Here is a 25664-nt window from a genome sequence, read left to right as displayed (position 1 = left end):
TTGACGAATACAAGACACTAGTCCACAAAATTTCTAAATTTTTGACACTTGTGGATTGAATTTCAAAATTTTCGACGAAAACAAGACATTCGTCCACAGAATTTTGAAATTTTTGACGAATACAAGACACTAGTCCATAAAATTTTGAAATTTTTGACGAATACAAGACACTAGTCCACAAAATTTCTAAATTTTTGACACTTGTGGATTGAATTTCAAAATTTTCGACGAAAACAAGACATTCGTCCACAGAATTTTGAAATTTTTGACGAATACAAGACACTAGTCCATAAAATTTTGAAATTTTTGACGAATACAAGACACTAGTCCACAAAATTTCTAAATTTTTGACACTTGTGGATTGAATTTCAAAATTTTCGACGAAAACAAGACATTCGTCCACAGAATTTTGAAATTTTTGACGAATACAAGACACTAGTCCATAAAATTTTGAAATTTTTGACGAATACAAGACACTAGTCCACAAAATTTCTAAATTTTTGACACTTGTGGATTGAATTTCAAAATTTTCGACGAAAACAAGACATTCCTCCACAGAATTTTGAAATGTTTGACGAATACAAGACACTAGTCCACAAAATTACGAAATTTTTGACGAATACAAGACACTCGTTCACAGAATTTCGAAATTTTTGACAAATACAAGATACTCAAGTTTATATATTCTCTGTTGTCGACGAATGAATTATACGCGTCTTCCAAAACACGATATTTTTGACAAATAAAAGATACTTGTCCATTCTTTTGCCGAATACTAGACACACGTCCATAAACTATCGAAAATTATGGAAAAATCGAATTGCAACGTTACTAAATTTTGAACATTTGACTAAAGTCAGTCGCGTATTCACTAATTGTTGATTCTTTTGGCAAATTGGGGTGGCTACTTCACCAAATTTTGAGTATTTCGACAAAATCGGGTGGCGCATCCACCAAACTATAAACATTTCTATGAAATCTAGTGGCGCATCCACCAAACTACGAACATTTCTATGAAATCTAGTGGCGCATCCACCAAACTACGAACATTTCTATGGAATCTAGTGGCGCATCCACCAAACTACGAACATTTCTATGAAATCTAGTGGCGCATCCACCAAACTACGAACATTTCTATGGAATCTAGTGGCGCATCCACCAAACTATGAACATTTCTATGAAATCTAGTGGCGCATCCACCAAACTAGGAACATTTCTATGGAATCTAGTAGCGCATCCACCAAACTAGGAACATTTCTATGGAATCTAGTAGCGCCTTCGCCAAATTTTGAGAATTTCTATGAAATCGAGTAGCGCGTCCATCAAATTTTGAATAATTCGACGAAATCGAGTTGTTTCTTTATCAAATTTTGATCATTCGGATAAATTCAGTCGCGTATTCACCAATTGTCGATTCTTTTTGCAAATTAGGTTCGCGCCTTCACCCAATTTTGAAAATTCCGACGACATCGAGTGGCGCCTTCACCAAATTTTGAGAATTTCGACGAAATCGATTAGCGCCTTCACCAAATTTTGAATATTGCGACGAACTCGAGTGGCACCTTCGCCAAATTTTGAGTATTTCGACGAAATCGATTAGCGCCTTCACCAAATTTTGAATATTGCGACGAACTCGAGTGGCACCTTCGCCAAATTTTGAGTATTTCGACGAAATCGAACTTCTTTTTTCAATTCCACGTAAATCTAGTACGAAATCGCACGCCCATGCCCACCGAGGTATTCGGAGTCAATACAAAAACGCAACAAGTCTCCCTAAAACACTTCAACCTTTCGCCACACTTCGATTCCATTACTCAACGACCCCAAATCACGCCGGACGTTGCGTCCGCTCTCTACGCGCGTCTTTCCGTTAAAGTTTCCCTTTTTCCGTTTTTTCGAAAACTTTTCAAAATCGAAACGGTTCGGTAGTTCTTGCGCCTTTCCAAAGGGCCGACGACCCTTCATGTCGAAATAACATCGATCCGAGGTGAAATCGACGCGGACCAAAAAATTTTCTTAGTGTTCAGCGATGGTGAGTAGTAGAATTCTCTAATAACAGCACCTACCGAAATATCACGGGGCGGGGTGGAGGGGGATTGGTTGAAAAAGAAGGTTTTTAAAGATAAAATTTGGTAGTCGGTAGCGCCATCTCGATCCGGCAGTCGGATGCAGCACTACGATAACGAAGAAGAAACCGCCGCTTTAGAAACGAGCGATCGTAACGGCGAATCGACGAAAGATGGCGTCGTCGATATCCGGGACGAAGACGACAAACTGTCCAACAACGGAGACGCCAGTCCGCATCGAAACGCCGCGTCGAACGGTATAAGGAAATTAGAAAAAGATCCTGATACCGACGAGGAAGATAACGAAGTCGGTAATACGAACGGTAAGTGATAGATGGCGCCGTTTACGGATAAGAGTCTATCGGGTGTTTGTAGGTGGATATTGGCCTCCTTCTATGGCCGACAATGCCAGCGAAGCGTCTTCGATGGTTCCCTTGCCGAATAGACCGAAGAGTCGCGCCGAAATGACGATGACCGCCAGCAGATACAACAATTTGTCCTATTGGAGGGCCAGAAGGGTGATTTTTTATAAAAACGGCGATCCCTTCTTTCCCGGCATAGAATTTAGGTAATGCGAACGGATGTAGAGGTCGCCGTCGTTGCGTAAATTCGGATGTTTTGTTTATAGATTCAAACCCGGTAGGGATATAGTGAGTTTGGAATCCTTGTTGGATAAATTGTCCTTGAGGATGGATCTTCCACGTGGAGCTAGGTATATTTTTTCCATGGACGGGGATAGGAAATTTAGGTTGGACGAATTGGAAGATGGCGCTTCGTACGTTGTTTCGTCTTATAAGGCTTTCAAGGTAAGGGTCGCGCCGGAAAAGTGCTTTGAAAATTTTCGACAAATTTTTCGTTTTTCGATTGCACGCAATTACTTATATTTAGAACTGTTTTATAGGGCCAAGCGAAAATTTGCGAATGCGTGGCACTTATACAACAATTCGGTAAATACGGACGCACGTCACACCAATTATGAATTTTTGCTAATTAAGAGATTTTCGCCTATCGAATTTCGATCATTTTGACGAATAGGCGACTGTCATCCATCGAATTTCGATCATTTTGACGAATAGGCGACTGACATCTATCGACTTTCAATGTTTTTGACGAATAGGCAACTGACATCCATCGAATTTCACTATTTTTGACGAATAGGCGACTGTTATCCATCGAATTTCGATATTTTTGACGAATAGTCGCAGTTCTTCCATCAAAATGCAATATTTTTGACAAATAGATTCGTTCGTTCTTCAAATTTCGAATTTAGACGAATAGACGATTATCTTTTATCAAAATTCGATGTGATTGACGAATAGTAGACGTCCTTTCATCAAAATGCAATATTTTTGACGAATAGTAGACGTCCTTCTATTGAAATGCGATATGTTTGACGAATAGATTCGTTCGTTATCCAAATTAGACGAATAGACGAACTGGAGACGTTTTTTCATCAACATATAATATTTTTAACGAATAAACGACTGTCATCCATCGAATTTCGATGTTTTTGACCAATAGTCGCATTGATCTGTCAAATTTCTATTTTTTTTTGACGAATGGGAGACGTTTGTCCATTTAATTTGTATTATTTTGTCAATTGGCGGCTGTCTGCTATCAAATTTTTATTGTTTCGACGAATAAAAAACATTCTTTATTTTTAACGAATGCGAGTTGTTTGTTTACCAAATTTTAATATTTTTAACGGATAGTTGACACTTATGGATTGAATTTCGAAATTTTTGACGAATAGGAGATACTTTTCTATCAAATTTCCATTATTTTGACGAATAAACGACATTCGTCCATAAAACATCGATATTTTGGCGAATATGTAACTGTTATGGATTGAATGTCGAAATTTTTGACGAATAGAAGACACTCGTGTACGAAATCACCTTTATTCAGCTCAACACAAGACATAAACTTATAAAATTTCAAAATAGCAGACTTGAGTCGCTCTAATTTCGATATCTTTGACGAATAGAAGACATTCGTCCAGAAAATTTCGATGTTATTGACGAATTCAATACACTCGTCCACCAAATTTCGATTATTTTGCCGAAATATCGATACTGATCTAATCGATTTCGAAATTTTGGACGAATAGTTGTCTATCTTTTATAATTTTTTGATATATTTAACGAATAAGAGACCATCGTTATTTATGACGAATTGAACACGTTCTTTCATAAAATTTCGTTGTTTTTGACGAATGGGATATATATTAGTTTACCACAATTAATTATTTTTGCCGAATAAGAGATATTCGTGTACGAACTTTGATTTATTTAGCCGAATAGAAGACATTCGTCCAACAAATTTCGTCATTTTCGACGAAATTATTTCAACAAGAAATTTTCAACGCCGTTTCATCCCTATTGGGATGTCACTTGAAAACCCGCCCTTGTTTACGACCCTTTATTGGTTGCTAAGTGTTTATATTTGTTTGACGAGTCACGAGGGGAGGTCACAACAAATGACAATTTCCAATAAAATCCAATATCCGGTGGTTGGCCATGAACCAATCGTAAAACATTTTTTAATGTACGTAGGGGTGATTGGGGAAACAAAAAAATAGTTTTTGAAAAAAATCGGAAAGAAAAAACACGAAAACAAGTGATCTGTCATTGAATTGGGTCTCAATTGTTACAGGGGCGGCTTTAAAAATTTTGTAAGAATTTGTTTTTCGATTTAATTTCGATTTTTTTCCAAACAATTGTTGAAATTAGAGAAGAAAAACAGAATTTTCGAAAAAAAACTTTTCTGAATTCATTAAAAATCGAAATTTTTCGAATTTTCCATTTCCACTCCCCAAAATCTCAAAATTTCCCGCTAAATCGAGACTCCCCCTCCTTATTCCTAATCCCAAATTTGAAAAACATGACAATACAACATATTTTCGATTTAATTTGGATTTTTTTTTCAAACAATTGTTGAAAATCAAAAATAAAACAGATTTTTCGAAAAAAAAACTTCTCAATTCATTCAAAATCGAAATTTTTCGAATTTTTCATTTCCACCTCCCCAAAATCTCAAAATTTCCCACTAAATCGAGACTCCTCCTCCTTATTCCTAATCCCAAATTTGAAAAACATGACAATACAACATATTTTCGATTTAATTTGGATTTTTTTTTCAAACAATTGTTGAAAATCAAAAATAAAACAGATTTTTCGAAAAAAAAAACTTCTCAATTCATTCAAAATCGAAATTTTTCGAATTTTTCATTTCCACCTCCCCAAAATCTCAAAATTTCCCACTAAATCGAGACTCCCCCTTCTTATTCCTAATCCCAAAATTGAAAAACATGACAATACAACATATTTTCGATTTAATTTCGATTTTTTTCCAAAAAATTGTTGAAATTAAAGAAGAAAAACAAAATTTTCGAAAAAAAACTTTTCTCAATTCATTAAAAATCGAAATTTTTCGAATTTTCCATTTCCACTCCCCAAAATCTCAAAATTTCCCGCTAAATCGAGACTCCCCCTCCTTATTCCTAATCCCAAAATTGAAAAACATGACAATACAACATATTTTCGATTTAATTTCGATTTTTTTCCAAAAAATTGTTGAAATTAGAGAAGAAAAACAAAATTTTCGAAAAAAAACTTTTCTCAATTCATTAAAAATCGAAATTTTTCGAATTTTCCATTTCCACTCCCCAAAATCTCAAAATTTCCCGCTAAATCGAGACTCCCCCTCCTTATTCCTAATCCCAAAATTGAAAAACATGACAATACAACATATTTTCGATTTAATTTCGATTTTTTTCCAAAAAATTGTTGAAATTAGAGAAGAAAAACAAAATTTTCGAAAAAAAACTTTTCTCAATTCATTAAAAATCGAAATTTTTCGAATTTTCCATTTCCACTCCCCAAAATCTCAAAATTTCCCGCTAAATCGAGACTCCCCCTCCTTATTCCTAATCCCAAAATTGAAAAACATGACAATACAACATATTTTCGATTTAATTTCGATTTTTTTCCAAAAAATTGTTGAAAATCAAAAAAAAACAGATTTTTCGAAAAAAAAAACTTCTCCATTGATTCAAAATCGAAATTTTTCGAATTTTTCATTTCCACCTCCCCAAAATCTCAAAATTTCCCGCTAAAACGAGACCCCCCTTCCAAAAATCGTCAGTAATACAAGAAACGTTGCTCGAGCGAACAAAATCGGGCTTCGCAACTCCAAATTTCATCCCATATCCACTGAAATGAATTATATCATGAAAAACATGATAATACACCATTAAAATAATCGATGCCGCGCCTATTGGAAAACGCTGCCGTGGAAATATCTCATTTTCCTGCAATAATTTCCATTTTCCCGCAACGAAAGAAAATTAAAAAAAAAAACAAACAAACAAACTGCAGATATTTTTCGCCCCATTCCACAACAAACACTTTTAAAATGGATTTCAACGTATACGCGATGAGAATAGTTACCATACTGTATACAGGGTGATGTTTGAATATGGTGTGAAATGTTTTTATTTAAATTTACGGCCTCGTTAAGGAAAATCGGTCAGCGGCAGGTCAAAACAAACAAATTAATGCACATATTAAAAAGACTCATTTATGATTCTAATTTCGAAAATCGATATCATTATTTAAATATTTATGTTGTCACGCTATTAAGTCGTTTATAAACGGCCATTTTTTTTATGAAAAAATTGACGAAAAATTGAAAGAATGAATGACGGGAAACGTATTGAACGAAACATCGATAAATAATTAGCGGTATAAATAAAATCGTCGATGATAATCGTGGGAAACTTTAGAATTAAATTAAAAGTCCTTTGAACTGTGTTGAAAATCCATTTTTCATTTAATTATTGTACGAAAAATTGACAGAATATTACAAAAAAGTGACTTAGGCTGACAAAAATCTACATAAACTGACAGAATGCTACGAAAATGTCACTCCGGCTGACAGAAATCTACAAAACTGACAGAATGCTACAAAAAAGTGACTTAGGCTGACAAAAATCTACATAAACTGACAGAATGCTACGAAAATGTCACTCCGGCTGACAGAAATCTACAAAACTGACAGAATGCTACAAAAAAGTGACTTAGGCTGACAAAAATCTACATAAACTGACAGAATGCTACGAAAATGTCACTCCGGCTGACAGAAATCTACAATACTGACAGAATGCTACAAAAAAGTCACTCCGGTTGACAGAAATCTACATAAACTGACAGAATGCTACGAAAAAGTAACTTAGGCTGACAGAAATCTACATAAACTGTCAGTATGCTGCGAAAAAGTCACTTAGACTGACAGAAATTAACATAAACTGACAGTATGCTACGAAAAAGTGACTTAGGCTGACAGAAATCTACAAAAACTGACAGAATGCTACAAAAAAGTTGTTTAAATTGGCAGAAATTTACATAAACTGTCAGTATGCTACGAAAAGTGACTAAAACTGACAGAAATCTACCAAAAAGAGACAGAATGTTACAAATAAGTGATTGAAACTGACAGAAAACTGACAGGACGCCTCAACAAAGCTAATGCTGACAGAATACTATAAAAGGGACAGAATACTCGAAAAAAAATGACTGAAACTGACGAAACTTTACAAAAAAATGACAGAATGCTTAAAAAAAGTGACTAAAGCTGACAAGATACTACAGAAACTGATTGTATATAACAAAAAAGTGATTAATGACAGTTTACTATCAAAAACGGACAGAATACCACAAAAACTTGTCAGAATACAAAAAAAGTGACCAACTAAAAAGATTACTACGAAAAATCCCATGTAATCAAATCTGGTAATTATAATAACTATTCACACAATATTCGTTTTTTCAACTTTTTTCTTACCCTTGTATAATTTTTTTGAAACATAGTATGTGAAAATAGATTATTATTTTCTATTCATTAACAACTGTAATTGATTTTCAATTTTTTATTGAATTTAGAGGATTGGGAATATTTTGAAATCAATTATTTAAATTTTTTTTCGCCCTCGTATTATCATACTTGGATTTTCGACTATGGGACATCGAAATTTATCATATTCCTCACCTAATCATGTAATTTTAAACAAAAAAATGTTATAGTTATACCATGAAAACAAAAAGTAAGTTGGAAAAATGAGAAAATGAAAGTTTTTAATTTTTTTCTAGCCCTCGTATTATCATACTCGAATTTTCGACTATGGGACATCGAAATTTATCATATTCCTCACCTAATCATGTAATTTTAAACAAAAAAATGTTATAGTTATACCATGAAAACAAAAAGTAAGTTGGAAAAATGAGAAAATGAAAGTTTTTAATTTTTTTCTAGCCCTCGTATTATCATACTCGAATTTTCGACTATGGGACATCGAAATTTATCATATTTCTCACCCATTTATGTAATTTTAGACAAAAAACCGCTATAATTATACCATGAAAACAAAAAGTAAGTTGGAAAAATGAGAAAATGAAAGTTTTTAATTTTTTTCTAGCCCTCGTATTATCATACTCGAATTTTCGACTATGGGACATCGAAATTTATCATATTCCTCACCTAATCATGTAATTTTAAACAAAAAAATGTTATAGTTATACCATGAAAACAAAAAGTAAGTTGGAAAAATGAGAAAATGAAAGTTTTTAATTTTTTTTCTAGCCCTCGTATTATCATACTCGAATTTTCGACTATGGGACATCGAAATTTATCATATTTCTCACCCATTTATGTAATTTTAGACAAAAAACCGCTATAATTATACCATGAAAACAAAAAGTAAGTTGAAAAATGAGAAAATGAAAGTTTTTAATTTTTTTCTAGCCCTCGTATTATCATACTCGAATTTTCGACTATGGGACATCGAAATTTATCATATTCCTCACCTAATCATGTAATTTTAAACAAAAAAATGTTATAGTTATACCATGAAAACAAAAAGTAAGTTGGAAAAATGAGAAAATGAAAGTTTTTAATTTTTTTCTAGCCCTCGTATTATCATACTCGAATTTTCGACTATGGGACATCGAAATTTATCATATTTCTCACCCATTTATGTAATTTTAGACAAAAAACCGCTATAATTATACCATGAAAACAAAAAGTAAGTTGGAAAAATGAGAAAATGAAAGTTTTTAATTTTTTTCTAGCCCTCGTATTATCATACTCGAATTTTCGACTATGGGACATCGAAATTTATCATATTCCTCACCTAATCATGTAATTTTAAACAAAAAAATGTTATAGTTATACCATGAAAACAAAAAGTAAGTTGGAAAAATGAGAAAATGAAAGTTTTTAATTTTTTTTCTAGCCCTCGTATTATCATACTCGAATTTTCGACTATGGGACATCGAAATTTATCATATTTCTCACCCATTTATGTAATTTTAGACAAAAAACCGCTATAATTATACCATGAAAACAAAAAGTAAGTTGAAAAATGAGAAAATGAAAGTTTTTAATTTTTTTCTAGCCCTCGTATTATCATACTCGAATTTTCGACTATGGGACATCGAAATTTATCATATTCCTCACCTAATCATGTAATTTTAAACAAAAAAATGTTATAGTTATACCATGAAAACAAAAAGTAAGTTGGAAAAATGAGAAAATGAAAGTTTTTAATTTTTTTCTAGCCCTCGTATTATCATACTCGAATTTTCGACTATGGGACATCGAAATTTATCATATTTCTCACCCATTTATGTAATTTTAGACAAAAAACCGCTATAATTATACCATGAAAACAAAAAGTAAGTTGGAAAAATGAGAAAATGAAAGTTTTTAATTTTTTTCTAGCCCTCGTATTATCATACTCGAATTTTCGACTATGGGACATCGAAATTTATCATATTCCTCAACTAATCATGTAATTTTAGACAAAAAACGCTATAATTATACCATGAAAACAAGAAGTAACTTGGAAAAATGAGAAAATGAAAGTTTTTAATTTTTTTCTAGCCCTCGTATTATCATACTCGAATTTTCGACTATGGGACATCGAAATTTATCATATTCCTCACCTAATCATGTAATTTTAGACAAAAAAACCGCTATAATTATACCATGAAAACAAAAAGTAAGTTGGAAAAATGAAAAATTAAAGTTTTTAATTTTTTTCTAGCCCTCGTATTATCATACTCGAATTTTCGACTATGGGACATCGAAATTTATCATATTCCTCACCTAATCATGTAATTTTAGACAAAAAAAACGCTATAATTATACCATGAAAACAAGAAGTAACTTGGAAAAATGAGAAAATGAAAGTTTTTAATTTTTTTCTAGCCCTCGTATTATCATACTCGAATTTTCGACTATGGGACATCGAAATTTATCATATTCCTCACCTAATCATGTAATTTTAGACAAAAAAACGCTATAATTATACCATGAAAACAAGAAGTAACTTGGAAAAATGAGAAAATGAAAGTTTTTAATTTTTTTCTAGCCCTCGTATTATCATACTCGAATTTTCGACTATGGGACATCGAAATTTATCATATTCCTCAACTAATCATGTAATTTTAGACAAAAAACCGCTATAATTATACCATGAAAACAAAAAGTAAGTTGGAAAAATGAAAAATTAAAGTTTTTAATTTTTTTCTAGCCCTCGTATTATCATACTCGAATTTTCGACTATGGGACATCGAAATTTATCATATTCCTCACCTAATCATGTAATTTTAGACAAAAAAACGCTATAATTATACCATGAAAACAAGAAGTAACTTGGAAAAATGAGAAAATGAAAGTTTTTAATTTTTTTCTAGCCCTCGTATTATCATACTCGAATTTTCGACTATGGGACATCGAAATTTATCATATTCCTCACCTAATCATGTAATTTTAGACAAAAAACCGCTATAATTATACCATGAAAACAAAAAGTAAGTTGGAAAAATGAAAAATTAAAGTTTTTTAATTTTTTTTCTAACCCTCGTAGTTGTTAATTCGAACTTTTGGTATTGGAATATTTCATGGCAGTACTAAATTCAACTTTTTTACGCAAAAAATCACCTGGCGGATACCCGAATGTTTAAACTAATAAAAATTCATTCATTTTTCACAATTCTCGTCCTTAAAAGTCCTTTCAACCGATTCAAAAATCTATTTTTCCTTTATAAACGATCACGTTACATGTAAAATAGCGATTTGTTTAAATATATATTAAGGACAAAGGACCGTTAATATGACCGATATGGGTTAAACGTTTTTTTTATTTCTTCGCGTTCCATTTATAGAGAAAGGACAAAATCCTTCCAAGGTTACGTACGTTAAATGGCGTGTCAATATTATACGACTCCATATTGGAACACATCGAGGTCGTTATAATGATGTCCTTTTTGTTTTTTGCTATACATACGGCCTCGTACATTCAGGACAACATACCTGTACATTTACCTCGGTTTTTCCACGTGAAAAATACCGTTTCACAATTTTGGAAATTATATTTTCCATCGTAGATTACGAAAATTGTTACATACTACAAAATAAATGACAGATTATGATGGGAAAGTGATAGATTACTACAAAAAAGTGACTAAAAATGAGAAAATGACAGATTACTACGAAATGGTCACTATAAATGACAAAATACTACGAAAAGTGACCAGAACTGACAGATTATAATGAAAAATTGACTAGAGCTGACAAATTACTTCGTAAAAGTGACTAAAACTGAGAGAATACTACAGAAAATGACAGATTACTACGAAATAGTCACTATAAATGACAAAATACTACGAAAAGTGACCAGAACTGACAGATTATAATGAAAAATTGACTAGAGCTGACAGATTACTACTTAAAAGTGACTAAAACTTGAAAAATGCTATGAAATAGCTACAAAATAATAGATCACTAGGAAATAGTGACTATAAATGACAAAATATTACGAAAAATGACCAGAACTAACAAATTACAATGAAAAATTGACTAGAGCTGACAGTTTACTACGAAAATGTGACTAAAAATGTGAAGATGCTACGAAATAGTTACAAAAAATGACAGATTACTACGAAATAGTGACTCTAAATGACAAAATACTACGAAAAAGTGACCAAAACAGCCACATTACAATGAAAAATTTATTAAATCTGACAGGTTACTAAGAAAAAATGAATAAAAATAAGAGAATATTACAAAATAGTTACAAAATATGACAGAATATGACGAAATAGATAAAAAATGACAGAATACTACGAAATAGTGACCAGAACTGACAGATTACAATGGAAAAGTGACTAGAACTGACAGATCCGAAAAAATGAATAAAAATGAGAGAATACTGCGAAATAGTTACAAAAAATGACAGAATACTACGAAATAGTGACTTAAATTGACAGAATACTACGATATAGTGACCAGAACTGACAGATTACAATGGAAAAGTGACTAGAACTGACAGATCCGAACAAATGAATAAAAATGAGATAAAACTACGAAATAGTTACAAAGAATGACAGAATACTATGAAATAGTGACTTGACATTGACAGAATATAATGGAAAAGTGACTAAAACTGTCCAAATACTGCCAAATAGTTAAAAAAATGACAGAATACTACGAAATAGTGACCAGAACTGACAGATTACAATGGAAAAGTGACTAGAACTGACAGATCCGAAAAAATGAATAAAAATGAGAGAATACTGCGAAATAGTTACAAAAAATGACAGAATACTATGAAATAGTGACTTAAATTGACAGAATATAATGGAAAAGTGACAAAAACTGACCAAATACTGCCAAATAGTTAAAAAAATGACAGAATACTACGAAATAGTGACTTAAATTGACAGAATACTACGATATAGTGACCAGAACTGACAGATTACAATGGAAAAGTGACTAGAACTGACAGATCCGAACAAATGAATAAAAATGAGATAAAACTACGAAATAGTTACAAAGAATGACAGAATACTATGAAATAGTGACTTGACATTGACAGAATATAATGGAAAAGTGACAAAAACTGACCAAATACTGCCAAATAGTTAAAAAAATGACAGAATACTACGAAATAGTGACCAGAACTGACAGATTACAATGGAAAAGTGACTAGAACTGACAGATCCGAAAAAATGAATAAAAATGAGAGAATACTGCGAAATAGTTACAAAAAATGACAGAATACTACGAAATAGTGACTTAAATTGACAGAATATAATGGAAAAGTGACAAAAACTGACCAAATATTGCCAAATAGTTAAAAAAATGACAGAATACCACGAAATAGTGACTTAAATTGACAGAATACTACGAAATAGTGACTTAAATTGACAGAATATAATGGAAAAGTGACAAGAACTGACCAAATATTGCCAAATAGTTAAAAAAATGACAGAATACTACGAAATAGTGACTTAAATTAACAGATTACAATGGAAAAGTGACAAGAACTGACAAAATACTGCGAAATAATGACTTAAATTGTCAGATTACTACAAAAAACGATGAAATGTGACTACATATACGTATTTTGAAAAAAAAAAAACAAAGGACAACTAGAAATTCGATATCCTTGAGTTAGATTGGCAGCTAATTTTTTCTTTAAATTCATAACATCGAAAATGTTTCACGTGGTCTCGCAATTGGAGGTCATTTGTTGGCACGATAATAGGGCGAGACCCTCCTCTTTCATAACCTCGCATAATTTAGACAGGGTCGGCTTCTATATAAACTGAACGAAAATCTAATTCAATAATTTCATTCACATTCATTCGTAAATATCGCCCGCACCCCTAATACCGATCCTCGATTTATTCCCCACGCTGACCTTGGGTATATTCTCATGCCACTTCCACCCCCTACCCTTAATTATCACAAATCACACACCCCTATAAGAATTTACGAACGTCGTATCGAGATAGTTGCATTTCGACTGCCGGCGGCGGTTTCGCGATTTGTTTTTATGCTTTATATGACGTGACGTCGATTATTTATTTTTCTTTTTCGATCATCTATCGACAAATGTTGAATTTCACATTCGATAACAACACCCCATTCGCCGTTATCCAACTTCAAAATATGGTAAATAGTTTCTATATATTTTTTTTATCGCCCTCGTATAACGTTGTTGGCGCGTGAATTTGGACGTTTTGTAGGCCGCCAGTTACGGGAAGAAAAACGGGATTTGGTACGCCGCTCCCGGGGGACAGGGATGGAGTAAGGCGCCGAGTAGGAAAGCCTCGATTGTCGACGGGGCGGATTCGCAACCGCCGGGCGGCGGTCCCGTCAAACCGAGCACTGGAAGAGTCATTAGAATTATCAATAATACGGATCATACGGTACAGGTTAGTGGAAATCATCTGAATAATGACTAAATTATTTGTTTTTCCAGAGTTTCTATTTTCTAAATTTGTTTTTAGAGACTTTCTTTGATTCCTCGATCGTTAGACTGGCTTTCGACCTAGTCCAGACGTTTTAGACAACTTTTAGATCTAGTACTACACTTTAAATCATTTTTAGACTTGGTTCTCGTTTTCTAGGCACTTTTAGACCTAATTCAGACTTTTTAGACCACTTTTAGATCTAGTACTAAACTTTACACAGTTTTTAGACTTGTTTCTCATTTCCTAGGCATTTTTAGACCTAGTTTAGACTTTTTAGACCACTTTTAGATGTAGTACTAAACTTTACACCGTTTTTAGACTTGGTTCTCGTTTTCTAGGCACTTTTAGACCTAGTTCACACTTTTTAGATCTAGTACTAAACTTTACAACGTTTTTAGACTTGTTTCTCATTTTCTAGGCATTTTTAGACCTAGTTTAGACTTTTTAGACCACCTTTAGATGTAGTATTAAACTTTACACCGTTTTTAGACTTGGTTCTCATTTTCTAGGCACTTTTAGACCTAGTTCCCGCTTTTTAATCCGTCCCCTTTTAGACCTACTTACTAGGTCATCAATTTTTAAGCCCTTTTTTCCATTAAATTAGTGTTTGACTACTAGATTCATTATGTTAATGAGTTTAGCCACTTAAAACTTCCCTTAGACCTAGTTTATACTTTTTAGATAACTTTTTGATCTAGTATCACTCTTCTACATTCTTTTTAGACCTGGTTCTCATTTTCTGGATACTTTTAGACCTAGTTTCCCCTTTTTTGACTCGTTTCAGACCTAGTACTTACCCTCTAGAACACTTTTATACCTAATTATTAACTTATATACTATTTGTAAACCTAGTTCGCATTTTTTGAAACTATTATCTAGCCTAGTATCATCTTTTAGACTCTTTTAGACCTAGTATCATCTTTTAGACCTAATTTTTTCCTTTCTATACTCTTTTTAAACCCATTTTTTACCTTCTACACTATTTATCATCTTCTAGGCAATTTTTAGACCTAGCTCTAACTTAATTCATATTTTATTGACCTAGTACTCACATTTTAGACATTTCTATATACAGTTCTTACTTTTCACAATACTTTAGACCTAGTACTTTTCTTTTAGACTCTTTTTAGACTTAATTATTATTTTATAGACACTTTTAGACCTATTACTAATCTTTTAAACTCCTTATAGAGGTAGTTCCTAACTTCTAGACCCTTTTTAGACCTAGCACTCCCAATTTATACGTATTTCTTACTTTCCAGATACTGTTAGACCTAGTTATCTCCTTTAAAAGTACTTTCAGGTTATTTTCTCAATATCTAAACTCTTTTTAGACCGAGTACTCACCTTTTAGACTCTTTTTAATACTGGTTTTTACGTTGTAGACCTAATTTATACCTCCTATGCTGTTCTCAACCTCTAGACTCTTTTTAGACCTAGTTTGCACTGTTTACATCTGTTTGTTACTTCGTAGATACTTTTACACTTATTGATCATTTATTAGATTTCTTTTAGATCTTGTTTTCACCTTTTACAGTCCTTTTTGACCTAGTTTGCACCTTCTAGACCTCTTTTAGAGCTAGCTCTTACCTTCAAAAGTCATTTTAGACCTAGTTTTCACCATGTAGAGATCTTTTAGACATAGTTTTCACATTCTAGAGTCCTTTTAGATCTTGTTTTCACCTTTTAGAGTTCATTTACATCTAGTTCTCTCCTTTTAGAGTTCTTTCAGACCTAGTATCCGCCTTTTTGAGTCCTTTTAGACCTAGTTTTCACCATGTAGAGATCTTTTAGACATAGTTTTCACATTCTGGAGTCCTTTTAGATCTTGTTTTCATTTAGTGTCGCGTTCTGCTCAATCTACGTACTTCCCAACCGTTCGAAGAAGTTTTAGAAGATTTGGGTCAGGTGTTGAAAATGAACGGCGCCAAACGCATGTATACGGTGTCCGGTCAAGAAGTTCGAAGTTTTTCTCAACTTCGAAACGAATTCGCCGACGTCGATACGTTCTATTTGGGTAGCGGTAGCGTCGGCGGCGCTTCGACGCCGGCCCTCATGTTGTCTCCGGTACGTAGGGCGAGATCGAGAGCCCCGCAAACGGCTATAGTCGAGGATATCAGTAAACAGAGAAGGGCGAGGAGCAAGAGCAGACCGAGGACGTTGTACGCGCCCGAGAGCGAGATCATTCGAACCAACGGTGGGTGATTCGATAAATTTTCGTTGAAAGGGTTGTGAAAAAAAATTTTTTTTTTTGAACGAAAATCGTAGATTATACGCTGTTGGAGGTGTTGAAGGAGGAACCGATCCGGTTGACCATCAAAGGACTCAGGAGGACTTTTTATCCGCCACTCCATCACGCTCCCATAGATAATACACCGCCCGATAAGAAGATGGTGCTCGATTGGGTGTATCCTTTCGATTTCAAAAAAAAAATGGAGAATTTTGACTATTTTTTTGGTTTTTTCGATATTTTTTTCGAAAAAATTACGAAAATTCCACTTTTCCCGTTTTCGTTGCTTAATTTTTTTCTTGCCCTCGTAAAATTGATCGAATTTTTGTTGACCATGGTATATATAAGAAAAAAATCATTTTTTCAATTTTTTTTTCTAATTTATTCAATTCTATTGACGTTAGATAATTTAGAAACTTTCAAAAATCGATTGTATAATTTTTTTCCCGCCCTCGTAGTATCAAATTTGGATTTTCAGCTTTGGAATATCGAAATTCCTTGTAATCGTGAATTTTATCAATTTTTTATAAAAATTAACTCGGTAATTATACAGTAAGAACAAAAAGTTAGTTTAAAATATCAAAAAATGAAAGTGCTTAATTTTTTTATTACCCTCGTAATATAGAATTTCAATTTTTAACTTCAAAATATTGAAATGTACTGAAAGTACAATTTTTCAAAAATTTTTATCAAAAAACAACCATATAAAATCCAATAAAACGAAAAAGTTTATGGGGTATATAAAAATGAAGAGTTTTAAATTTTTTTTCCACCCTCGTAATTATGAATTTCAATTTTTGGCATCGAAATTTCAAAATGCAATACTTGAATCAACTTTTCTCAAAATTTAATCATGTAGCAACCATATAAAAATACTATGGGACGAAAAAGTTTATGGGGTATATAAAAAATGGGAGTTTTAATTTTTTTTCTCACCCTCGTAATTATGAATTACCATTTTTGGCATCGAAATATCAAAATTCATTACTGAGGTCAACTTTTCCCAAAATTTCATCAAAAAACAACCATATTTTTTGGGACATATGAAAAATGTGAGATGAAAATTTTTTTTCTCCCCCTCGTAATTATGAATTCCAACTTTTGGCATCGAAATATCAAAATTCTTTATTGGAGTCAACTTTTCACAAAATTTCATCAAAAAATAACCACATAAAATACCATTAGACGAAAAAGTTCATGAGGTATATAAAAAATGGGAATTTAAATTTTTTTTCTCACCCTCGTAATATAAAATTTCAATTTTTAGCTTCGGAATATGGAAATTTACTGCCGACACAAAGTTTTCATAAAAATTTTATCAATGCAAAATCAATTACAATACCATAAGATCTAAAAGTCTATTAATTATATAAAAACTAGATGTTTTTTAATTATTTTCTCCCCCTCGTAATAAAGAATTCAAATTTTCAGCTCAGGAATATTAAAAAGCTCTACAATAAGTAACTTTTCACAAACTATCTTCAAAATACAATTACATATAATACCATAAGATGCAAAAAAATACAAAATTCTTCTAATTTTCATTTCTCCCCTCGTAACATTGAATATAAAACCTCCAAATATATAAAAAAAATGACATTTCTCGATCATATTAAACTTGACTATTTTTCCCTTAGTCGTATACAATTTATAATTTTTATTCGTATCTTGGTGGAATTGCGTCGAGTGTTGGCCTAATTAAACAGCTGTTGTTGAAAAAATGGCGGACGCTCCCATACGAATACACGACGATATTCAGCCCAATATATTCCACCGAAATTTAAATTTTCCTTTTTTTCGAATTGATTCAAAAAAGTTTTCTTTACTAAAAATTGAAAAAAACAGTTACGGCTACAGGGGAATCGATTCGAAAAGAAATTTATGGGTGCTACCTACAGGTGAGTTACTATATTTCGTAGCGGCCGTCGCGGTTATGTACGACAGAGACGAAGAAACCCAAAGACATTACATCGGCCATACTGAAGACATACAATGGTGAGTATTTTTTTAATTTTAGATGTTTTTATTCGAAATTTTCTTGATTTAAGTATGGATCTGCATCCTTCGAGGGAAATGGTGGCTTCCGGTCAAAGGGGCGGTAGGAACCGGAAAACTCAAGCTCATATCAGAATATGGAGTACGGAGAGCCTCCAAACTTTATACGTTTTCGGTATGGGGGAGTTCGAAATCGGGGTGGCTGCGGTCGCTTTTTCGAATTTGGTAGTAAAAAAACAGAAAAAAAATGATTTTTTTTTCGAATTTTTTGTTTTTTTTTCTAGAACGGGGGTAGTTACGTTTTGGCGGTGGACGGCGGTAGGGAGAGTATTTTATCGGTGTGGCAGTGGCAGTGGGGCCACCTTTTAGGAAAAGTTGCCGTAAGTTGATGCCGGGGGCGGGGGCGGTTGTTGTTTTTTGTATTATTTAATTATTCATTTCGTAGACTCTCCAAGAGGAAATCGCCGGGGCGGTTTTTCATCCCCTCGACGATAATCTGATGATAACGCACGGAAAAGGTCATTTAACTTTTTGGAATCGAAGAAAAGACGGTTTTTTCGAAAGAACCGACATCATCAAACCGGTATATTGAAAAAAAATTGAAAAATTCGAATTTTTATTTTTTTATTTTTCGATGTATTTCCAGCCGTCGAGGACTCTCGTTACGTCATTGCAATTCGAGCAAGACGGTGACGTCATCACGGCCGATAGCGACGGTTTCATCACTATTTACAGCGTCGACGCCGACGGCGCTTATTTCGTTCGTATGGAATACGAGGCGCACAATAAGGGCGTCAGTTCATTGATTATGTTATCGGAAGGTACTTTGTTATCGGGTGGGGAGAAGGATAGGAGGATAGCGGCGTGGGATAGTTTACAAAATTATAAAAAGATCACCGAAACCAAGGTAAAAATTCGCAAATCGACTGTTTCTACACATAAAATCGTTTTAGTTTTCATTCGACCTCGTATACATTTCAATAAAATCAATTAACTCTCCACCCCTCGTAATCTAGCGGAACTAGCTAAGTGTTTATTCGACCTCGTATATATTTTAATGAAAATTACTAATTTCCTACCCCTCGTATACTAGCAGAGTCGATTTAGTTTTTAATCGACCTCGTATATATTTTAATGAAAATTACTAATTTCCTACCCCTCGTATACTAGCAGAGTCGATTTAGTTTTTAATCGACCTCGTATATATTTTAATGAAAATTATTAATTTCCTACCCCTCGTATACTAGGAGTGTCGATTTAGTTTCCATTCGCCCTCGTATACATTTTAATGAAAATTATTAATTTCCTACCCCTCGTATACTAGGTGAGTCGATTTAGTTTTTAATCGACCTCGTATATATTTTAATGAAAATTATTAATTTCCTACCCCTCGTATACTAGGAGTGTCGATTTAGTTTCCATTCGCCCTCGTATACATTTTAATGAAAATTATTAATTTCCTACCCCTCGTATACTAGGAGTGTCGATTTAGTTTCCATTCGCCCTCGTATACATTTTAATGAAAATTATTAATTTCCTACCCCTCGTATACTAGGTGAGTCGATTTAGTTTTTAATCGACCTCGTATATATTTTAATTAAAATGATTAATTTCCTACCCCTCGTATACTAGGTGAGTCGATTTAGTTTCTATTCGACCTCGTATATATTTTAATGAAATTTACTAATTTCCTACCCCTCGTATACTAGCAGAGTCGATTTAGTTTTTATTCGACCTCGTATATATTTTAATGAAAATTATTAATTTTATACCCCTCGTATACTAGGTGAGTCGATTTAGTTTTTATACTACCTCGTATACATTTTAATGAAAATTATTAATTTTATACCCCTCGTATATTAGGTGAGTCGATTTAGTTTTTATACTACCTCGTATACATTTTAATGAAAATTATTAATTTTATACCCCTCGTATATTAGGAAAATTATTCTAATTTTTATTCGACGTTGTATTATTTGATGAATTTTTATCGACGTACCCTCGTGTATATCAAATCAAATCAGAAACAATGATGGTAATTTTAAACAAACTTATATTTTGACCCTCGTAACGTAAATCTTCAAATGATTATCAAGGAATTCATGATTTTCATGGATATTTATCATTATACCCTCGTATACGTAACTTAAAAAATTAACAACACTTTAATTTAAAAAACGTTCTTAACTTCTATTTAGACCCTCGTAATGTTAATCTTCCATTATTTATATTTATATATACCCTCGTATAAGTGATCTCAAAACCGACAACTATAGGATTATAATTTGAAAAAAAAACGTCAACAACTATTGTTTTGCCCCTCGTAATTTAAATTGCACATTTTTTATTAAAAGGAATTCATGTTTTCATCAAAGTTTTACCAGCGTACCCTCGTATACATAACCTCAAAATCGACAATAGAGAACATAATTTGAAATAAAAAAACGTTAGCAACTTTTATTTTGACCCTCGTAATACAATTCGTTCGTCCATTGATTGACGAATTTTTATCAACATACCCTCGTACACATATCCTCAAAATCGACAAGGGTCATAATTTAAAAAAACGTTATCAAATTTTTTTCTAACCCTCGTAATATTCTAATTTTCTTTCAACCCTCGTAACGAAGAGTTAAGTTATTCATTAATGTGTAATAAATCTTGTAGCTACCGGAAGTGTTCGGCGGCGTAAGATCGATATACCCACAAAGACCCGGTAGAAACGACGGAAATATATACGTGGGTACTACGAAAAATAACATTCTCGAAGGATCTCTACAACGACGATTCAATCAAGTAACAAAAAATCCGCCATATTGTTTTTATTTGGATATTAAATATGTCGTATTTAGGTGGTGTTCGGACACGGAAGACAATTATGGGGCTTGGCCGTACATCCCGACGACGAAATCTTCGCGACGGCCGGTCACGATAAAAACATCGCCCTGTGGAGGAAAAACAAACTAATTTGGGTGACGCAAGTTTCCTTCGAATGCATTTCGTTGTGTTTTCATCCTTTCGGCGTCGCTCTGGCCGTCGGAAGCACCGAAGGTCACCTGATGATAATGAATTCCGAAACGGGGGTGGTCGTCAATACCGTCAGGGTATGCGGATCGCCCTTGAATTGCGTCGGGTACAATCCGAGTGAGTGAAATGATTTTTTTTATTTAAAAAAAAAATTGTTTAACATTTACATTTTTCGTAGCGGGGGATTTGATCGCCATAGCGTCACAAAATGGGAGCATATATTTGTTCAGAGTCAGTCGCGACGGTTATTCGTATAAAAAATCGAATAAGATAAGGGGGGCGCAACCCCTAATGCAATTGGATTGGAGCTCCGATAGTAATTTCATTCAAACTGTCACTGCCGATTACGATTTGTCATTTTGTAAGTATAATAATCTATAATCTACCCTCGTATACCAAGATTTGCACTCACTATAAATTCTTCGAAAATATAATTGAAAAAAAAAATTCATAGTCCGGTAAAATTAATTGTCCCTCTCGACTTTATTGTACTAACAATGTTGTGAGTATAATAATTTCTTATCGACCCTCGTATACTCATTTCTGCACTAAAATGCTTCGAACATCGTAGGAAATTCGAAATATAATTCATAGTCTGGTAAAATTAATTGCTATACTCGAAATAATTTTCTATCAGTCCTCGTATACATATTTTTCCATTTTAAATATTTCGAAAAATTTAGTTCAGTCGATTTATTAGAAAAAAATGTTAATATAATGTATAATAATTATCAATCGATCTCCGTATACTTGTATCTAGCTTATAAATACTTCGCAAATTTTAGTCCAATCGAATTGGCCATAAAAATACATTGTAGTCCAGTTAAATCATTATAATTGAATACAATATAATCACTCCTCGTACATCTATTTCTACCCAAAGAAATTTTAGTACAGTCGAATTAGTTACATCACATTTTTAAAGTCCCTTAAAATTATCCCTAAACTTGAATTTAATATGATGTATGTCAATCTTAAATCGCCCCTCGTACATTCATTATTACTCTGAGAAATTTTAGTCCCGTCGAATTAGTTACATCACATTTTTATAGTCCGTTAAAATTATCACTAAACTTGAATTTAATATGATGTATGTCAATTTTAAATCTCCCCTCGTACTTTTATTATTACTAAGAGAAATTTTAGCCCAGTCGAATTAGTTACATCACATTTTTAAAGTCCCTTAAAATTATCCCTAAACTTGAATTTAATATGATGTATGTCAATCTTAAATCGCCCCTCGTACATTCATTATTACTCTGAGAAATTTTAGTCCCGTCGAATTAGTTACATCACATTTTTATAGTCCGTTAAAATTATCACTAAACTTAATTTAATATGATGTATGTCAATTTTAAATCTCCCCTCGTACTTTTATTATTACTAAGAGAAATTTTAGCCCAGTCGAATTAGTTACATCACATTTTTAAAGTCCCTTAAAATTATCCCTAAACTTGAATTTAATACGATGTATGTCAATCTTAAATCGCCCCTCGTACATTCATTATTACTCTGAGAAATTTTAGTCCAGTCGAATTAGTTACATCACATTTTTATAGTCCGTTAAAATTATCACTAAACTTGAATTTAATATGATGTATGTCAATTTTAAATCTCCCCTCGTACTTTTATTATTACTATGAGAAATTTTAGCCCAGTCGAATTAGTTACATCACATTTTTATAGTCCGTTAAAATTATCACTAAACTTGAATTTAATATGATGTATGTCAATTTTAAATCTCCCCTCGTACTTTTATTATTACTAAGAGAAATTTTAGCCCAGTCGAATTAGTTACATCACATTTTTAAAGTCCCTTAAAATTATCCCTAAACTTGAATTTAATACGATGTATGTCAATCTTAAATCGCCCCTCGTACATTCATTATTACTCTGAGAAATTTTAGTCCCGTCGAATTAGTTACATCACATTTTTATAGTCCGTTAAAATTATCACTAAACTTGAATTTAATATGATGTATGTCAATTTTAAATCTCCCCTCGTACATTCATTATTACTCTGAGAAATTTTAGTCCAGTCGAATTAGTTACATCACATTTTTATAGTCCCTTAAAATTATCCCTAAACTTGAATTTAATATTATGTATGTCAATTTTAAATCTCCCCTCGTACATTTATTATTACTATGAGAAATTTTAGTCCCGTCGAATTAGTTCAATCACGTTTCCATAGTCCAAAAGAATTCATCCAAATACTCGAATTTAATATAATGTATACCGATATTTTTACCAACCCTCGTAAATTGATTTCATAGTCCAGTCAAATTAGTTGTGATACTCTCCATTATTAATACCCCGAAAATTTTAGTCCAATCGAATGAAATCCAAATTTTGTTCAATGATCTAATGAAATTATTTGTTTCGCTCGATTTAAACATTTACAGGGGACGTCAAAACTTTAACGCCCGAAAAAAGTCCGATAGCAGTAAAAGACGTCAAATGGTATACTCACAATACCACCGTCGGTTTTTTGATATCAGGTAAGTAACAACCAGAAAAAAAAACGAACCAAAAATAATTCTTCTTCTTTTTTTTCCAAAAAAAAGGTATCTGGAACAATAGGTTCTACCCTATGACGTCAATTATAAGTACCTCGAGTCGTTCCGCCGCCCACGATCTACTAATAACCGGCGATACCGACGGTTATTTAAGATTATTTAGGTACGTATCTTTCCCACCTCTAGACTCCCTCCTCTATCCATACACCACGACGGACATTGCATTTCCGGTGTTTTTAGATATCCATGTTTGAGTTCGAAGGCCGAATACAACGAAGAGAAAGTTTACAGCGGTACCGTGGCGTGCGCCAGGTTCCTCTTCAACGACAGGAACGTCGTCACCGTCGGCGGTACCGACGCTTCGTTGATGTTGTGGCAATTGGTGGAGGAATAGCACCGAGCCAACGTCTATCCGGGAATATCGAGAGACGGTTTTCGATACGAATCTGATTCGGAATGTGCGTCCGATTCGGATATTTCCACTTTTGAAATTTATCGCGGTACCCCGGTAGTGAAGAACCATTTTTATTTCGATTATTCATAGGAAATTTCGCACTTTCATCGTATTTTTTTGTAACGAAGTTAACGGAAAGAAACGCGAAAATTATAGGACCAATTTAAATAATTTTATTGTTGACGTGACAATTGTCATCCGAATGACGTTTCTTGTTCGTATAGAATTCGAAAAAAGTTGGTGATTTGGTAATTTTTGGTGGAATATTTCGGACAAAATCATCAGAAAGGTGAAACTCGTTACAGGAATCTCCTTTAGATGAAACCAAGTAAATAAAGACTCGGTTATTCAACAACAGATGGCGACATGTTGTGAAATTTAATAAAATTCGAAAATCTATTTGAAGATGAAAATGACAGCTGTCACGTCTGTCAATTGAATTTCCTGTTACCTCAACGAACACGCTTGAAATTTTTGAAATAATTTTTGATCGCCCTGTTTATATATACTTATCGATATACCTCATATATGATAAATTTAGGGCTTTTTCGAACGAATTCATTCCACCAAGAATAAATTCTCGTATATATTCACGAAAATTTAATATTGATGAAAAAATAGTTTCTACACGGATTGTATACCGAAACGGGCGTAGTATCCTGTCAATGTGACAGGATAATAAACCAAGTATCCGCCACAATAATCGAATGGGAGGAGCCCGTTTAGATAAACCGCAAGAGGAAGAAGAAGAGCTGACGTATTTAGTCGATATGATTTGAACACGTTAAATTGTTAGGTTAGATTTTGTTAAAGAAAATATAATGGAATTCTGGAAAGAATAATCATTTTATAATAAGGAAAATCGAATAAAAAAATTCAAACAAAAACGTTTCTATTCATTTTTCCTATCAATTTGATGCAATATTTTTAATACACGCAGCGCCATCTGTTCGATAATATCCACACTTTACTCTTTATTTCAACGTACAGTGAGAAATTATTAAAATTTTATATGTAGTTCGGACACTCTGCCATAGAGGGCGCGACGTA

The 25664-nt window shown here is 33.0% G+C and overlaps 1 protein-coding gene across 2 annotated transcripts; it reads left to right on the top strand.

The window, feature by feature from the left end:
- The first annotated feature begins 1798 nt into the window (after positions 1-1798).
- Positions 1799-25501, top strand: LOC130899136 (echinoderm microtubule-associated protein-like CG42247). 2 transcript variants are annotated; one of them, XM_057808919.1, is made up of 18 exons: positions 1799-2032; positions 2137-2389; positions 2442-2634; positions 2695-2872; positions 14162-14350; positions 16232-16586; positions 16658-16796; positions 18465-18614; positions 18668-18839; positions 18899-18994; positions 19060-19197; positions 19261-19521; positions 21282-21410; positions 21467-21758; positions 21820-22002; positions 24047-24142; positions 24209-24323; positions 24401-25501. In XM_057808919.1, exons 1-18 carry the CDS (start codon positions 2030-2032, stop codon positions 24552-24554), a joined length of 3096 nt encoding a protein of 1031 aa, XP_057664902.1. In that variant the 5' UTR covers positions 1799-2029; the 3' UTR covers positions 24555-25501. The 2 variants fall into 2 exon arrangements, with proteins under 2 accessions (XP_057664902.1, XP_057664903.1); XM_057808920.1 differs by lacking the exons at positions 1799-2032; positions 2137-2389; positions 2442-2634; positions 2695-2872 and adding an exon at positions 13631-14087.
- The last annotated feature ends 163 nt before the right edge of the window (positions 25502-25664 follow it).

The sequence above is a fragment of the Diorhabda carinulata genome, chromosome 10, assembly GCF_026250575.1.
Source record: "Diorhabda carinulata isolate Delta chromosome 10, icDioCari1.1, whole genome shotgun sequence".
NCBI lineage: Eukaryota > Metazoa > Arthropoda > Insecta > Coleoptera > Chrysomelidae > Diorhabda > Diorhabda carinulata.
The sequence above is the reverse complement of the archived record's forward strand: the minus strand, read 5'-3'. Positions and strand labels throughout refer to the sequence as shown.

Excerpts from the sequence above, each read along its gene's own strand:
- LOC130899136 (XM_057808919.1), top strand. Across the intron at positions 2,390-2,441 it reads CGAAGTCGGTAATACGAACG|GTGGATATTGGCCTCCTTCT; the intron begins GTAAGTGATAGA and ends GGGTGTTTGTAG. Across the intron at positions 2,873-14,161 it reads CGTCTTATAAGGCTTTCAAG|GCCGCCAGTTACGGGAAGAA; the intron begins GTAAGGGTCGCG and ends GACGTTTTGTAG.